General features: G+C 35.0%; 2 protein-coding genes across 2 annotated transcripts in view; both read left to right on the top strand.

Annotated features, from left to right (window-relative positions):
• On the top strand, positions 1–16671 carry LOC136668071 (uncharacterized). Its single transcript, XM_066645318.1, has 11 exons — positions 1–170; positions 1266–1394; positions 1574–1648; positions 7716–7826; positions 7988–8098; positions 9799–9909; positions 10303–10413; positions 12716–12808; positions 13319–13411; positions 14499–14598; positions 16432–16671. The coding sequence occupies exons 2-11, from the start codon at positions 1324–1326 to the stop codon at positions 16669–16671; spliced, it is 1116 nt and encodes a 371-aa protein (XP_066501415.1). The 5' UTR covers positions 1–170; positions 1266–1323.
• Positions 16672–17393: 722 nt separating this feature from the next.
• The window catches only part of LOC136668358 (uncharacterized), a 55440-nt gene continuing 53302 nt past the window's right edge, over positions 17394–19531 (top strand). Inside the window, exon 1 of the mRNA XM_066645837.1 lies at positions 17394–18913. Coding sequence (XP_066501934.1) covers positions 17436–18913 — 1478 coding nt within the window. The 5' untranslated portion in view covers positions 17394–17435. The remainder of the gene's footprint in view (positions 18914–19531) is intronic.

The raw sequence follows: 19531 nt of genomic DNA, 5'->3' as shown, positions 1-19531 counted from the left end.
GTTTGCTTGGGTTTGTTTGTTTGTTTGTTTAAAAAAATTACTTAGTTTATCTTTTTATGAACTCCAAACCATCTGTAGACGTGATGTGCTCTACACAGAATCTTCAGAACCAAAAAGAGAAGTAAGGACCACAGCAGTGATATAGGATCTACCTACATTACACAAAACGTGTAAGGTTACTTTGTTTAAGATTGAGATGTAAATTGCTGGTAAATATGTGTGTTTTATACTAATTATCAGTTTATCAATTATAATAGTCTTGGAAATCTGCTATTTTCCTAGATTTAAAAGATGTGGCAAAAAATTTAATATAAAATAAATAAATAAATAAATGAAAATGAAATTTTATGTATGTTGTGCAAATGTTATATATTTTGGGTTGTTTAAATAAAACAGTTTAAGATAAACTGCAGGTTTAACTAAGTCATGAATTATTTTCACATAAGGGGCAAGAAGGGAAAGTTAATGGTTTTCTGCCTTTCTTTCTGGCTCACTGTCTGAAAATGTCGCCTTTCCTGATTATCACCAGCGCTGTCTCTGCCTTTCTCATTACTTCCTAAACTATTCACTTTATAGTGCACTATTATAATGAATCAAGATCAGGAGGGCTCTGATTGATTTGATGTGTTTTTACCAAACATCAATTGTATTATGGGTATCCTTTATCTAGTAAGGTACATTGATTGTACACATTGCGGTGCATGGGATAGTTTGAGTGCACTGAAAGTGCGCACTATTTTTTCAGACACCTCTACAAAATGGCGGAACCTCAAAATAGTGCCCTAAGGAGTAAGCCACCATTTCTGACACAACACAGGAGTAAAAATGTCGAGTAAATCAGATTCATAAAGATATTTTTTTCTGGAAATAACTGGATCTTGTGCATCAAATAATCCAAAGGGACTGAAAGGTACTGAAAATGTGCCTGGAGGGTACATTTATCTCAGAAAGATATCTAAGTGACCTAAGTGAAGGGTAGAAGCTGTTATGGCACCAAAGATTAGAAAGCTATTTTTCTCATGGTGACCTTAAAGACCCCACAGCAACAATATGGAAACCAATTTTGTCATCATCTGGAACACCATAGCAATGGATTAGGAACACCATAGCAACCACCTGTGATAGCAATTGCCTAGAAACAAATGCTTAGTTTGCTTTTTTCTTTAAGCCAATTTCAAAGTTTCAAATACTAATTAAAATATTAATTGTAGGTATGGTAGTTTTATGATCAAGTCTATGACAAGTTCCTTTTATTTTCTCTCCAGATGTGACTGTTAGTACCAAGCCAGAGGTGTTTTTATATACACTTTTTTCTGTGAAATAATGTCGGGGGAGTACAGGATAATTGAAGCCTCTGAAATGAGTCAACAGAAGGAGCACTGTCAGAGTCAAAGGTGGGTATCATGAATGATAAAGACTTTTGTCCTCGTCATCTTTAGTTTTAATGTTTGGTACAATGTATGTCTACAGTAATCAATCAGAATAAGATATTAGCTATAAAGCATTTAACATATTATTGCACATAGAACTACTAAGCCTTTCATTTGCCAATGTCAACTACTGCTCTTTTCAGATGTGGAGGCTCCAAAAATGACCTGTCAGTGCCAGAAGAAGACAATGTTAAAGAAGAATCAGCACCTCATGAAAGGTAAATATGGATATTTGATTCATTTGTATATTTTTACAGGGAATATTGTTTAGAACAAGTATCTTTTGTGTTTAAAGTGGAATGTATACAAGTGACCAAAACTTGTATCAAACCATAAAGAACATATAGAATATACCAGTATCTTACAGTATTATCAGACTTGTAAATTGGCAGTCTTGTTGTCACGGGGGTGTGTTGAGTGGATATACGGAGGTGGACACACTCGCTACAACACAGAGTTTAATAATGAAACTAGACGAGAAACACGAAATAACATGACTTATAAACATAGAAAAGAGAAGGAAACAACACTAGAGGACTCGGGCAGGAAACAGGCAAGAGAGACGGGTAAGAGTGAGGACGAAAACACAACACACGACAACAAACGACAAAGAAACAACGAAAACAAACGACAACGAAAACAAACAAACAAAATGACCGATAACAGGAAGTGAGGGAAGAGGGCTTAAATAAACGAACTTAACACGAAACACCTGACACAGATAACGAAGGTAAAGAAGGCGGAACATAGGCGGGACAAAGGCGGAGAATGAACATAATCAAAGCCATGTGCAGGGATAGGAAAACAACAAAGAGAGAGCCACATAGAAAGGGAAAACAAACAAGAAAGTGCCAGGATGTGACACTTGTACATTAACCACAATAATTATTGGGACTCTTAGCTAAAACATCATCACTGAGAAAGAAATTTCAATTTTCCTGTTCTACCTCTATTTTTTTTACTGCACTATCTTTGTAAAAAATAAAGAATCATTAGAACTGTCAAATGATTGGTGGCAACAACTGCCAAAGAAAAACTTATTTTACACATTCTCTCTGAATTTTATGATCAAACATCTTTTTGGAGGAAAGGAAAAATTAATTTTACTAATTATTATAGTAAATAGTTAATAGTCAAATAGCTTCAATCAAGTGATGGTGAAATTTTCAAGAGCAACTTATACATTTTTTTCCTGCTCTATAACAATGAAACACCTTTAATAAATTGATGAGGTTTTGCACAGTAACAATGTGATTTAATTTTTTTTTTACAAACATCCAATGTGGTTTCACATTTCTTAAATAAAATATCTTTGAACACAGAGTTCACAGAACACAGTGGTTATATCTTTTACAATCTACACTCTACTACATTTTTAAATGGTTTAAATCAAATCCTGGCCCATTGTCAATACCTAGTTGTGTATTTGGAAACACAAACTATTCTTATATTTCTCTCTCACCTCAGCACCCATCAGGTCATACCAGGTGTTCTTCTGCCAGTCGTTTAGTGCTAAATCCTGTATCACGTACCCCTACAAATATCTGTGGTTAGGTCCCATAGGTGCAGGTGTGCCCAATCCTCCTAAGCTGTCTTCTGTCTCAGTAGGCATCATTTATTGCCAGACGTCTTAGGCACCTGTAGGACGTGGACACTTATGATGATGCTAAGAAGTGCTAGGATACACATATCCTGTCTTAATGAATGGACTTGTAAGATTAAGTGGAAGTTAGTTGCATAGTTAGTCCTGTGACTAGGGATGCACCAATATGGGAATTCTGGGCCGATGCTGATATCTAATGTGTGTACATATCTGCCAATGTCAATACCTATGCCAATGTACACATTTATAAAATACAGAAAGATTAGATACTCCAGATTAACATTATTGATGAATGCAACCTTTATTTGCAGAACATTTTAGCTTTCGACTAATTGTATGCATACCATAAGAACCATTTTTATCTTGCATCTTATTTAACAGGTACACAGTTACGAGTCTTATTTGTAAAATATTTTTAAGATACCCAGTAGTAGCATACATCTAATATCAAACAGTTTATTTACACTGTGTGATGTAGTTCTGACTGAGGGTTCTGGAGGTTCCACCACAAAAGCTTATGATATTCTATATATATCAGCGTTCATTCTATATATATCAAAGTTCATTCTATATATATCAGCGTTCATTCTATATATATCAAAGTTCATTCTATATATATCAGCGTTCATTCTATATATATCAGCGTTCATTCTATATATATCAAAGTTCATTCTATATATATCAGCGTTCATTCTATATATATCAAAGTTCATTCTATATATATCAAAGTTCATTCTATATATATCAGCGTTCATTCTATATATATAAAAGTTCATTCTATATATATCAGCGTTCATTCTATATATATCAAAGTTCATTCTATATATATCAGCGTTCATTCTATATATATCAAAGTTCATTCTATATATATCAGCGTTCATTCTATATATATATATCACAGTTCATTCTATATATATCAAAGTTCATTCTATATATATCAAAGTCCATTCTATATATATCAGCGTTCATTCTATATATATCAAAGTTCATTCTATATATATCAAAGTTCATTCTATATATATCAGCGTTCATTCTATATATATATATCAAAGTTCATTCTATATATATCAGCGTTCATTCTATATATATCAGCGTTCATTCTATATATATCAAAGTTCATTCTATATATATCAGCATTCATTCTATATATATCAGCTTTCATTCTATATATATCAAAGTTCATTCTATATATATCAAAGTTCATTCTATATATATCAGCATTCATTCTATATATATATCAGCTTTCATTCTATATATATCAAAGTTCATTCTATATATATCAGCATTCATTCTATATATATCAGCTTTCATTCTATATATATCAAAGTTCATTCTATATATATCAAAGTTCATTCTATATATATCAGCTTTCATTCTATATATATCAAAGTTCATTCTATATATATCAGCGTTCATTGTATATATATCAAAGTTCATTAAATATTTCCTGTTTGGCTTGCCATAGAAAGCTGATATATATAGAATGAATGCTGATATATAAATAGAATGAACTTGATATATATAGAATGAATGCTGATATATATATAGAATGAACGCTGATATATATAGAATGAATGCTGATATATATAGAATGAACTTTGATATATATAAAATGAACGCTGATATATATATAGAATGAACTTTGATATATATAGAATGAAAGTTGATATATATAGAATGAACTTTGATATATATAGAATGAACTTTGATATATATAGAATGAACGCTGATATATATAGAATGAACTTTGATATATATAGAATGAACGCTGATATATATAGAATGAACTTTGATATATATAGAATGAATGCTGATATATATAGAATGAACTTTGATATATATAGAATGAACGCTGATATATATAGAATGAATGCTGATATATACGTGTTGCTGCTGCTGAGCGAGAGATTGACTGTCTCATTTCCGAAGGCTTTACTGCGATCTGTTTATTGTTGCCATGGAGGCAATCACCAGCCTTGCCTTGAGATCGCGGTGTGCGATTTCAAAATAAGAGCGGACAGCGTGATTGAAAAAAAGAAATCATAATTAAAAAATAAAACTTTTCAAAACAGCTCGCAGGCCAGAAATAGGTGCCCAATGGGCCTAAAAAGGCCCGGAGGCCGCTATTTGAGTATGGGGGATATAGAATGAACACTGATATTTATAGAATGAACTTTGATATATATAGAATGATCATGGCATTCCCTTGGCCCAATACTTGTGCTAGATGGCGAGTCACTGCCAAGGACTTCCGAAACATTCTGGAGGACCATGTGCATTCAATGGTTCAAACATTGGATCCTGAAGGTGATTCAGTGTATCAGGATGACAATGCACGAATAAACACAGCAAGACTGGTGAAAGATTGGTTTGATGAACATGAAAGTGAAGTTGAACATCTCCCATGGCCTGCACAGTCACCAGATATAAATATTATTGAGCCACTTTGGGGTGTTTTGGAGGAGCGAGTCAGGAAACGATTTCCTCCACCAGCATCATGTAGTGACCTGGCCACTATCCTGCAAGAAGAATGGCTTAAAATCCCTCTGACCACTGTGCAGGACTATGTCATGCCCAAGATGAATTGACACTGTATTGGCCGCAAAAGGAGGCCCTACACCACACTAATACATTATTGTTGTCTAAAACCAGGTGTTTTAGTTTCATTGTCCAACCCCTGTATGTCAGCTTTCATTCTATATATATCAGAGTTCATTCTATAAATATCAGCTTTCATTCTATATATCAGCATTCATTCTATATATATCAGCGTTCATTCTATATATATATCAAAGTTCATTCTATATATATCAGTGTTCATTCTATATATATCAGCTTTCATTCTATATATATCAAAGTTCATTCTATATATATCAGCGTTCATTCTATATATATCAGCGTTCATTCTATATATATCAGCGTTCATTCTATATATATATCAGCGTTCATTCTATATATATCAAAGTTCATTCTATATATATCAGCGTTCATTCTATATATATCAAAGTTCATTCTATATATATCAGCGTTCATTCTAAATATATCAAAGTTCATTCTATATATATCAGCGTTCATTCTATATATATCAGCGTTCATTCTATATATATCAGCGTTCATTCTATATATATCAAAGTTCATTCTATATATATCAGCGTTCATTCTATATATATCAAAGTTCATACTATATATATCAGCGTTCATTCTATATATATCAAAGTTCATTCTATATATATCAGCGTTCATTCTATATATATCAGCGTTCATTCTATATATATCAAAGTTCATTCTATATATATCAGCGTTCATTCTATATATATCAGTGTTCATTCTATATATATCAAAGTTCATTCTATATATATCAGCGTTCGTTCTATATATATCAAAGTTCATTCTATATATATCAGCGTTCATTCTATATATATCAAAGTTCATTCTATATATATCAGCGTTCATTCTATATATATCAAAGTTCATTCTATATATATCAAAGTTCATTCTATATATATCAGCGTTCATTCTATATATATCAAAGTTCATTCTATATATATCAGCGTTCATTCTATATATATCAAAGTTCATTCTATATATATCAGCGTTCATTCTATATATATCAAAGTTCATTCTATATATATCAAACTTCATTAAATATTTCCTGTTTGGCTTGCCATACTTGCCATAATATGTATATATATATATATATATATATATATATATATATATAAAATGAAAAGCATAATTAAATAAATAAAATACATAGGGAGCTTACTGCTTTTATTAGATCTAATGCCTAACACAATAACCCGGTTTAACCCTACTGAGAGAAGGTCAAACTTCCCTGTATCTGGCTCTATGATTTTCAAGAATATCCACACAATGGCCAAAGCTTTTAACCTGAAAGGGGTATCAGTGCGGCTAGGAACGGCCTACTTTCACAGGAGAGAGACATTAACATAAGAAAGGGTGTCAATACAGTTGTCATGGATAGTTGTCCTGTGTTTTTTGGTCCCTCATGTCTTGTAGCCATGTCCTACACCTGTGAACTTTTAGGGATCAGGTGACCTATAGCTCACAGGTGTTTCTTGTCATATTAGCTCTTATAAGCCCTGTGTTTGTATCCCTTGGGGTTGTTTTTGTAGTGTCCTACACTCTAAAAAGAACCAACTTAATTGAATTGCTTCAATTGGTAACAAGTAATTCAATTAAGTTTATCCAACTTAATTTTTTAAGTTTTTGAAGGTTGAACTTAAAAAATTAAGTTGGATAAACTTAATTGAATTACTTGTTACCAATTGAAGCAATTCAATTAAGTTGGATCAACTCTTCTCTTTTTAGAGTGTATGTATGTGTAACAGTGGTCTTAGTCTATACATTGTCTCTTCTTGTTTTGAATTAATTATTCGTTCTCATTTATTTTTAATGAAATTCACTTCACATGTGCATCCCAGCCTCCTCATCTCTATGGTGTTACAACAGTGCAACATCAAAAAATACTCCCATGTGAAACAATGTGATATGTCTGTCTGCATACACACAATTAGATGTCCTTTACTTCCTACTATCGTTTCAGAAAATAATGGAACCACAGTTATTACACAGAGTTATGTGTTTACACAAGTATCTTATGATGGGAATAAATGTGTTTTATATGATATGATGCCTAACACTTCTCTGTCTGATTTTAGTGGAACTGAGAAAAGATCAAACTCCCCTCCATCCAGCTGTGTGTCTTTCAAGAGTGACCAGTCAATGCCAGAACCTCCCAACTTTAAGGGGGAATCAGATCCTCAGGAAAGGTATTCATTGTATTTAACTTGTATGTCTTTATCTCATCCAAAGATGCATATATAAAAATACCACTTTCTTGTCTGTTCTGCATTAACACAAGTAGCCTATGATGGGAATAAATGCTTATTATTTGATGTGATGATTAACACACTTCTCTATCTGGTTTTAGTGGAACTGAGGGAAGGTCAAAATCCCCTCCATCCAGCTGTGTGTCTTTTAAGAGTGACAGGTCAATGCCAGAACCTCTCAACTTTAAGGGGGGACCTGCCTTCCAGGAAAGGTATTCTTTTATGTTTTATTTGCCCTGTCCGATCCCATCCCATGGGGGACAACTATGGCCTAATTGACACCCTCAACATCCACAGCTGAGGTGCTCTTGAGCAAGGCATCTAACGCCCAAAATGCTCCTCAGGCACTGAAGTGGCTGCCTGCTGCTCAAGGTGTGTGTGTGTGTGTTTGTGTGTGTGTGTGTGTGTGTGTGTGTGTGTGTGTGTGTGTGTGTGTGTGTGTGTGTGTGTTTTCTCTGACATGGATGAGTTAAAGGAGTAATCTGTAATATATTTATCATACTAAATCATAAAATGGGCGGCAAGGTGGCGCAGCAGGTAGTATCGCAGTCACACAGCTCCAGGGACCTGGAGGTTTGGGTTCGAGCCCCACTCCGGGTGACTGTCTGTGAGGAGTTTGGTGTGTTCTCCCCGTGTCCGCGTGGGTTTCCTCCGGGTGCTCCGGTTTCCTCCCACAGTCCAAAAAACACACATTGGTAGGTGGATTGGCGACTCAAAAGTGGCCGTAGGTGTGTGTATGTGAGTGAATGTGTGTGTGTGTGTGTGTGTGTGTGTGTGTGTGTTGCCCTGTGACTGGCGCCCCCTCCAGGGTGTATTCCCGCCTTGCGCCCAATGATTCCAGGTAGGCTCTGTACCCACCGCGACCCTGAACTGGATAAGCGGTTACAGATAATGAATGAATGAATGAATGAATGAATAAATCATAAAACGACCATGGTGTTTCATCAGAGATTAAGGAAATATGTGAAGTTGAAGCACCAGTGTTTACGGAGCAGACTCTGTAGGTATTTCTGCTTATGATCCTGCCTTCTGTCCAATCCTCAGTACTGTTTCCACACACCGGGTTTCCATGTATGAAACAGAATAGCAGGCAGAATACACAGCATGCTGAAGCCATGGAAGAGAGCATGTGAACAGAGGAATTGTGGGAAAAGGCTTGCATTTTTCTTGCGCTCATTTGTGGGGTTTCAGTGCCCTCAACCTGGCAACCAGCATGAGCTTTACATCTGGGGAGGAGGTCAGACAACTCTTCACAGAGTTTGGACGACTTACACATTAGTTGTCAGTATTACAGACGGCACCTGTACATGCAGAGGTCAGATTTCATTGTAATTCTGTACAATAACAATAAAACACATTAAAATAAAATAAAACTCGAATATGCACATTCAAAATTCCTTTCTTTTGTCTATTTTTATTCTTACTGTTTTATGCAAATCTGAGAAATGTCATACACTGTGGCCAAGTAGATAGGTAGATGACAGAACAGCAACATGAACACAACAGAACAGAACAGTAATCCACCAAATAAACACCATGAGAACAAATGTAATGCCTGTCTGCAAACACACGATGAGGTGTCATTTAATTGTTATTATTTGCTTCAGTCATATTTAAATTCATATTCATATTCATATTCATATTTAAACATCAGCCATGAAAGTAACAGTCTTTTTTCAGTCCAGCGAATCTTTTTTCTCAGAGAGTAAAGTACTCATTGCTATTGTTGAATGTAGAGATTGCAATTGTTAAATGTAATTAGCATTTAGCATTTTTGATGTAGGATATAGAGTATATATATATTAAACATAAATATTGTAGATGATAATTCTAAGTTTGAGAATTATCTTACGATGGGAAAACAGCATTGTATTATATATTACGTCTAACACACTTCTCTGTCTGATTTTAGTTTTATAGAGAGAAGGTCAATCTCTCCTCCATCAAGCTGTGAGTCTTTGAAGAGTGAAGAGTCAATGCATGAACCTCCTATGTTTAAGGAGGAATCAGATCCTCTGGAAAGGTACTCATTATATTTTACATGTATTTCTTTATCTCATCCAAATACGCATATATAAAAGTACCCCTTTCTTGTCTGTTCTTTCCTGAAAGCTATTAGAAATCTAAGGTCTTGTCATTCAGCTTGGACAAGAAAGGCCTACTTTGACAGAACAGGGACATTAACATAAGAAGAGATATCAGTACAGTGCTGCACCAGAAATACACCCATGTGAAACAAAGTGATATATCTGTCTGTAAACACACAACTAGGTGTCCTTTACATTTTACAAGGTTTTTCAGGAAATATTGGAACTGCAGTTATTACAGTGTTATGTGTTTACACAAGTATTCTATGATGGGAATAAATGCTTTTTGTTTGATATAATGATTAACACACTTCTCTGTCTGATTTTAGTGGAAATGAGAGAAGGTCAAACTCCTCTTCATCCGGCCATGAGTCTTTCAAGAGTGACCAGTCAATGGAACTACCTTTCACATTTAAGGGGGAACCAGCCTCCGAGGAATGGTAATCTTTAATCTTTTCTTTGACGTTTCCGATCCCATCCCATGGGGAACAACTATGGCCTAATTGACACCCTCAACATCCACAGCTGAGGTGCCCTCAAGCAAGGCATGTAAACCCCATAATGCTCCTCAGGTGAAGTGAACAGAGATATTGTGACATTCTACTGGCCTAATGCTTCATGACCAGAGATGAACTAAAATGAGGGTAAACATTGGAAATGCATTTGAAAGATGAAGACAGCTTAACCAGCTGACTACAAGAAGGGGTCAGAAATAATTAATTTCCTCCTGAATATGTAAACAATAATCTGAGAAACACTATAAAATTACAGAAGCCTATGTACAAATACAAGATTTAAATGCCATGGTTTGTGTGTTTTATGCTAAGAAAGCGAACATCCAAATTATTCTTGCGCTCTTTCATGTAGTTTCAGTGTCTTCAGCTTGGCAACCCTCATGAGTTTAATCTGGGGAGGAGGAGGGGTCAGACAACTCTCTTCAGTGTTTTGAATTTGCACTGCAGTAGGCATTTTAAACACTTACTCTTAGTGTTGGACTGCTCCTGTACATGAAGAGGTCAGATGTCATTGTACTGCTGTAAAGTAAAAATAAAGCACAAATTAAAAATTAAAACATCAAAGATGTATGTTTAAGATTCCTGTCTTGTCTATTTTGATCTTATTTTACATAGGAATCTAAGATTTATTGGGTAATCCAGCCAATCCAATATCAATCCATATCTTTTGTTTACTGGTGAGAAACGTATTGAAAAAGTAGGAATTATGGACTAAAATGCTATATTTGTTAAATTTTCAGACACTATTAGAGTGATTTACTGTCTAAACACATTACAGATGAGTGAATATTAAGGGTCTTTCTGGAGGGACCCTGATAGAAACGAGACGGCGGACCACTGTTGACCCACTAAGGGGGCAAAATTGGAGGTCCACTAGTGTTTTGCACAGCGTTTTCTGGGTGGACTGCTGGTGATTAGACAGAATTTTAGACAAAATGCCACATTTTAGCACTTTTCCATTCACAGTTTAATTTACAATTTTTTTCCTTCATTGGGTTCTTTTGTTATTCTTTATACATAAGATTAGTAAATAATTTTAATCCAGCACAGTGTCAACATTTTTAGCATAATCATTTTATATCAGGCTTATACTCATTATTATATCTCTCATAGTTGTTTTGTATTGTATTTGTATTAGTTTGTTTTCCAGAATAAAAGTCTCTGTGAATTTAAAATCTGTTTGAAAATATTATAAATGAGTTATATCCTTTAGAGGACAGTAATCTGAGTGGTCCAATGGTGGACCAGCAGTGGCCTACAGTCAGTGGTGTGCCAGCCTTTTTATGCCAGTGGACCGATATATGCTTGCTGTCTGGGCAGTTGAAGTGTGGTGAGATGACTCAGACAGAGAGTTTAATCCAATTCGTATTCTACACTGTGTGCAAAATAGCTCACTATTCCCTATTCCCTATATTAATCACTAAACAGTGCACTATTATAGGTAACTAGGTTCAGGAGGGTAGTTAGTGATTTCGGACTTCATGTGGATATTTACCAGTACAGAGCATTATGGGTATCCTATCTACTATTGTCAGTTAGTGTACATGTATTGTACACTACCTTTTGCTGTGATTGTTTGTGTGCACTGGAAATTGTCCAATTTGTTTTCAGACGCTACTAAAAATGGTGGACCCCAAATTAGTGCACAATAAAGTGACTAGGGCAGACACTGTGTTTCAGACACAGAATTAATGTTACAACAGCACTATATCCACCACAACTGCATCCCTGAAATAGATTAAGCAGAAAAGATGATGATGATTTGCATTAGTGACACTACATATCACTTTTTACATAAAATCACAAATGAAGATTCAGATTTTTTAAATTTTGAGTCATGAATGTTAAAAATTGGAATACTACATACGGATTAATGGCACAAATTATCATGTGCGATGTCGAAACTGTATACCACCAGAGGGCAGTATACCATGTATACCACTCATACCACAGTGGCACGAGCTCTCACCTTCAGCATGTTTACAGTCATGAATTATATCCATGTTCAGTAATATTTTCAGTTTGCACTCAGTTGAACTGTAATGTCTTGGAAAGGTGGTATTGGCTGAATTACAGTATACTGTAAAATAATGTTTGATGTGAGAAACTGAACAGCAGTCATTAAGATCAAAATATATTAAACCATAAGGACTTATGAAACTTATGAACCATAAAGGTTCATAAGAATAACTGCATTTTGTAACACACATGTTTCTGTGTATTTTAGGGGACCTGAGGATAGGTCAGACTCTTCTGTATCTGAATGTATGTCTGTGCCAGAACCTCCCACCAACAAAGGAGGATTAGATCCTCAGGAAAGGTATAAACCATGTAATGGTTTCAGAAGGTACATCATTTGCAGTGGGGACTATATTTTATACATAGACCTTTTTTTGTGGGATCTGTAGATCCCTACAGTTTTTTTTTTAATTTTGAGTCATGAAAGTACAAAATGGGAACACTACATATGGATTAACAGCACAAATTATCATGTGCGATGTCGAAACTCCATACTGTACACCACCAGAGGGCGGTATACCATGTATAGCACTCATACCACAGTGGCACGAGCTCTCACCTTGTGCATGTTTACAGTCATGAATTAGGTCCACGTTCAGTAATATTTTCAGTTTTTACTTTTTTGAATTGTAATGGCTTGGAAAGATGTCATTGGCTGAATGACATTGGTATTCTGTTAGTAATGTTTGATGTGAGAAACTGAACAGCAGTCATTAAGGTCAAAATTTATTAAATCATAAGGACTTATGAATCATAAAGTTTCATAAGTATAACTGCATTTTGTAACAAACATGTTTCTGTGTGATTTTAGGGGACCTGAGGAAAGGTCAAATTCTTTTGTAACTGGATGTGGGTCTGTGCCAGAACATTCCACCAACAAAGGAGGATCAGCTTCTCAGGAAAGGTATAAACCATGGAATGGTTTCAGAAGGTACATCATTTGCAGTGGGGTCTGCATTTATTCATAGACGTTTTTTGTGTAACACCTTTTCTATCACCTATTTTATAGTAGAACTGATGAAATTTCACCCTCACATGTGTCCAGATGTTCATCCACAAGGAGTGATCATTTAAAAAAAGAACTTCACACCTCGCCAGGACCAGCTCCTCAGAAAGGGTATTCCTTTATTTGCTTCTTAGAAAAGTCCTAACACGAATGCACTTTAACAACTATTACTCAGAGAGGATCTGTATATAAACAAACACAGATATTGTGTGTTAGCACCAATGTAAATGTTCCATTTTGTGCTGAATAAAACTAATTATAATAGGCATTTAATAAGTGTATGTTTCCCTGGACGTTCCTATTATAATTCAGATTATTTTAAGGCTGATTTGAAACAGCAAATTTGGTTCTGTTATTATATTTGTAATTTAGTTTGTAAATAGATGATGTTAAATAAGAGTTCAGAAAATATGGCGGCTTTTAATGGTTTCCTGGAGTGCTTTTTGTTACATACACTTTCTAACACTTTTTTACACTTTCCCTGGTAGAACTGACAAAAAAAGTTCACTCTCCCGTGCGTCCAGCACTTGTTCCTTGAATACTGACCACTCAAAGACAGACTCCATCAGAAGAGGATCAGTATTTCTGATGAGGTATTGCTTTCATTTCATTGCTCATACTTATACTCATACTTAGTTATATCCTCTTTCTGCCAGTTTTTAATATCTTAGATTACAATGCCATGTTTTTACTAAAATCTTCAAATGTGCAAATTATATTAGATTCACAAAATAAGAAACAACCACACAGCTCCACAAACTGTGTCTTTAGGCAATCACTATATATGCTTTAAATATGTTTTACATTTAAATTGGATGTATTCAATATTCTCTGCCATGGATGAGTTAGTTAAAGGAGCAATTTGTAATATAATTATACTAATAAATCATAAAATGACCATGGTGTGTCATCAGAGATTGAGGAAACATGCAGACTCTGGAGTAGGGATTTCTCTGTGTTATTCCACTCTCTGTCCAATCTTCAGTACTGTTTCCACACTCTGGATTGCCAGATATGAAACACAAAGGCAGCTGGAAAATACAGCATGCTGCTGCCAGGGAAGAGAGCAAGAGAAGGGAGATACTGTGAGATTCTACTTGTCTTAAGACGTCTCGGCATCATTCTATCTCCATGACCAGAGATGAACTAAAACAAGAGTAAATATTTGTGATGCATTTAAAAGATGGAGACTTTACAGGAGAAGGAAAAAAACCTTCTTAAATTTCAATGGAATTCAATGACTCAGACAGAGAGCTAAATTCAATTCTGAACCTACACTGTGGCCGAAATGACCCCCTATTCACTATTCTCTATATTTCTCACTATACAGTGCACTATTATAAGGAACAGGAGAGTAGAGAATGATTTCAGACTTGACTCTATGTGGGGTTTTACAAAACATCGCAGAGCATTATCTCTTGTAAACTACATTGTTTGAGTGCACTGATAAGGGTCCAATATGTTTTCAGACATTATTGCAAAAGACAATCCCCAAAAGAGTGCACTATATAGTGACTAGGGCATAGTTTCAGTCACAGTGTAAATATTACACACAGTGCTATGTCCTCCGCAATTTCCTGCAGGACACATACTTATTCTCACTCAGAAACAAAACCTTTAATTTGACCAGTGGTGATTTGCATTAACTGTGACCCTGAAAAGGATTAAGCAGAAAAGATGATGATGATGATGATGATGATGATGATGATGATGATGATTTGCATTAGCGACACTACATATCACTTTTGAATTCAGAAATGAAGATTCAGAATTTTAAAATTTTGGGTCATGAAAGTAACAAATTGGAATATTACATATGGATTAATTTAATAACAGCAATGTCTGGTGTAATGATGTCACATTATTAATGGAGCTCATTATTATTCTGTACAAATATGAAATTAAATTTTCATATTTTATTTGCCATAAGAATTAGCATCCATCATTCTCTTAAGGGCCTCTGGCCATTCCAGAACTCAAAAGGATGTGGAGATCCTTTATTGTATTCAGGACTTTCACAAAGATGCTCTCCCATAAACTTCCCAAATACAGACAACATATTGCTATTCCGATGCAGAAGAGTAATCCCATAAATTACAACTAAACACATGTAGCACTGAGTCTGCTGAGTCGGCCTTGTTGAGTTTATTCTGAGGTAGAGCCAATAATCTGCTCTGGTCATTATTGTGAATAAATTGAACTAGGTATTGAATAAGTCAATAAATAATAAACACCCACTCAAAGAAAAGGAATGAAGAGATTTCTTAATGATCTCCTTCTGAATTTTATTTGTATATCGACTGATCCATAATTTTTTTGTGATTGCAGCGACAATAAAGATACAAAGTCTCCTGTGATTGGTGACAAACTGCAAAAAAAATGTACAGACTATCTCTTCAATATCTTTGATGTAAGTTTTTTTTTTTTGAATGAATATATATAAGTCATTCATCTCTATATGCCCTGCAATGTTTTTAAAATAAATTACAACTTGTTATTCTTCCTTATTATATATATATATATATATATATATATATATATATATATATATATATATATATATATATGAATTCTCCTGGGCAGATCAGGGAAACACTGAAACACTGGCCTAGTTTGAATGACGTATATTAGCCATCGTGGTTGCAGACAAAGTTCAGAAAGCCAGTTTTGCCAGCCGTCTTCACTGATAGTCAGTTACGGTTCAGCTGAGCAACAATAAAAGGACTAGTGCTAGAAAGCCCCAGTGTCAGCTTCCCTTTTTTTTTTTTTATGAAATACTAACATGTTGTTCAGGGTAAATTAAATTTTTTTTAAATATAAATTTAATAATAAGTTTAGATTTATTTAGTTTTATAACAATATATATCATTTAAATTAATGTCTTTGATATTTTATTCTCTTTACCTGTATTACTTAAGGATGTTCAGAAAAAAATCTTTGTGTTTGTACAACACGAGTTGGAAATGTACAAGAAAATTCTGAGAAAAGAAAACACAAATTATTACAAGGACATGAAGGAAGAGATGTGGGACCTGCGAGAGGGTGTTCTTAAAATGACGCTGTCCTTTCTGAAGATGATGAACCATGTGGACCTCGCTGAAACCCTGCAAGGTGAGAAGGCAACAGATGTCAACATATGCACAGAATGTTCAGACTGAATAAGGACAGAATAAGGACTTCTTATAATAATGAATTTAGCTTCTTTTAGCTAGACATGACACAGTGGAACTGTTAACTGGAGTGAAGAAGCAATGTACCTCCACTGAAATATCTGTGGGATCAAGATCCCATCTAGATCTGATCATCAAACATTTACCACATTAATGCTGTCATTAAAGATTATTTCCAGAAGAGTATAAATTACTGTTATACTTACTGAAGCAAAAAGGAATAAATTCTATGTTAGCACTCTTGGTTTCAGGAAAAATATTAAATGAACAGGTGTCTAAAAATATATGACCACACAGTATATTTCCTAACTGTATATTCAAAGATCTATAGATTTGTAAATACATAATATATTTTAATGTTTTTCAATTTTAAACTTTAACTTTGAGTTCAGATTCTTGTACATAGTCTCTATTCTATTTCACAGTATTGAAAAACATTTTATTTCTGATCGTCTCTGTCCTGTTTTAAAATTCTTCACGTAGACACCCTCATTGGATTTCAGCAACGAAACCTCAAACTGAAACTAAGGAAAAAGTGTCAACTAGTGCATGAAGGAATTGCAAAACAAGGAGAGTCCAACATACTAAACAACATCTACACAGATCTGTACATCACTGAAGGACGGGGAAACAAAGAACATGAAATGAGGAATGTTGAAAAAAATGCAAATCAAACTGATGAAGAGACACCAATCAAAATTAAAAACATGTTTGAACCTCGACCTGAACAAGACAAACCTATCAGAACTGTGATGACCCAAGGGATTGCAGGAATTGGAAAATCAGTCTGTCTGCAGAAGTTTATTTTGGACTGGGCTGAAGGTGAAGCATATGAAGACATCAAGTTCATATTCCCACTACCTTTCAGAGAACTGAATCTGAAGAAGGGAAATCAGAGCTTGATGGACATCATCTACTTTTTCTTCCCAGAGACGAAAGGCATGAGATTCACAAATCAGGTTAATGTCATGTTTATCTTTGATGGTTTGGATGAATGTCAGCTTTCTCTGAATTTCCATGAAAATGAGACATTGTATGATGTCTCAACCTCAGCCCCATTGGACGTTGTGCTGACAAACCTCATCAAGGGAAATCTGCTTCCATCTGCTCTTTTATGGATAACCACTAGACCAGCAGCAGCCAGTAAGATCCCTGCTGAGTTTTTTGACCAGGTGACTGAGTTGCGTGGCTTTAACGATGAGCAGAAAGAGGAATATTTCAGAAAGAGAATCAGTGATGAGACAGTGGCCGACAAAGTAGTTGACCACATTAAAAAATCAAGAAGCCTCCACATCATGTGCCATATCCCCGTCTTCTGCTGGATCTCAGCCACTGTACTTCAGAAATTTTTAGAAGCACCAGAGGGTAGAGAAACACCAAAGACACTGACGGAAATGTACATGTACTTTCTGATATTTCAGACAATACAGGGGAACCTGAAGTACTCTGGAAAGAATACCTTGGATGTCCCCTGGGATAAAGAGGGCATTCTCTCTCTGGGAAAGTTGGCTTTTCAGCACTTGAAAAAAAACAGCCTGATTTTCTACACAGAAGATCTAGAAGAATGTGAAATTGACCTCAGTAAGATATCAGTGTACTCAGGATTGTGCACTCAGGAGACAGTCCGGTTTCATGGCACAATTTTCAGCTTTGTGCATCTGAGCATTCAAGAGTTTCTTGCTGCCTTATTTGCATACACATGCCTCAGAAATGATGACATGAATGTTTTTGACACTGGGTCCACATCACAAGAAAATAAAAAACCAATGGTCATTGATTTGCTCAAGGCTGCAGTGGACAAGGCTTTGAAGAGTGAACATGGACACCTGGACCTTTTCCTTCGCTTTCTTCTGGGTCTCTCGCTGGAGTCTAATGAAATACTCATCCGAGGTCTGTTGAAACACACAAGAGATAAGACTGACCCCAAGCAAGGCATAGTCGAGTACATCAAGTCTTTGTTTGAAAACAGTCTTTGTCCAGAGAGATCGATCAATCTGTTCTACTGTCTGAATGAACTAAATGATGATTCTCTAGTGAAGGAGGTCCAGAAACTCATGAGCTCAGGAGGTCTCTCTGAAGCTGAACTCTCACCTGCGCAGTGGTCAGCTCTGGTCTTTGTGCTGCGGACATCAAAAGAAAAGCTGGAAGTGTTTGATTTACAGAAGTTCATCAGATCAGATGAGTGTCTTCAAAGACTGATGCCAGTGGTCAAAGATGCCACAACTGCTTTGTAAGTGAGACTTATTTCTCCACACACATTATTAATGCATTGTATGGCATTTAAATCTCTGAACTGTCTTTCACCAGCTATGTCTGTAATTTTAATTATATTAATGCATTTTCAGTGACTCTTTTAAACAGGTTCAGTTTATTAAGATTTCAATGTGAAATAGTAAATAGTTTTAGTTTTAGAATAGTGAAGGCACATATGGCATTGTGCAGCTGTCAAAATGTGTGCCAAATGCAGCATTCCACTTTCTTAATCTCTTAATTAGTTAAGCATTTATAGACCTACTGAATATGAGACATAAAACATTATTTGTTTTATGTTACATTATTGCAATTAATGGAAATTTAATTGAAATCAACATTAATAACTTCTAATCACAATAATCTTGCCTATATGAATTAAATAATTGATTTAAAATACGGTTAATATTTTTCTGTTAATTGTGTTAATGTCCCCAATGTGTGTTCATGTACCGTTGTTGTCTGTAGCATTAGAAGCATACATTTAGTAGTAAGATGAGTGAATTAATTTGTAAGTAGTTAATTATCAATTTGTTATATATTAATTATTATTTAATCCGCTGTTCGTGGATACAACTTTATACAAGTATGACTATGT

The sequence above is a fragment of the Hoplias malabaricus genome, chromosome 15 (assembly GCF_029633855.1).
Source record: "Hoplias malabaricus isolate fHopMal1 chromosome 15, fHopMal1.hap1, whole genome shotgun sequence".
NCBI classification, from domain to species: Eukaryota; Metazoa; Chordata; class Actinopteri; order Characiformes; family Erythrinidae; genus Hoplias; species Hoplias malabaricus.
The sequence above is the reverse complement of the archived record's forward strand: the minus strand, read 5'-3'. Positions and strand labels throughout refer to the sequence as shown.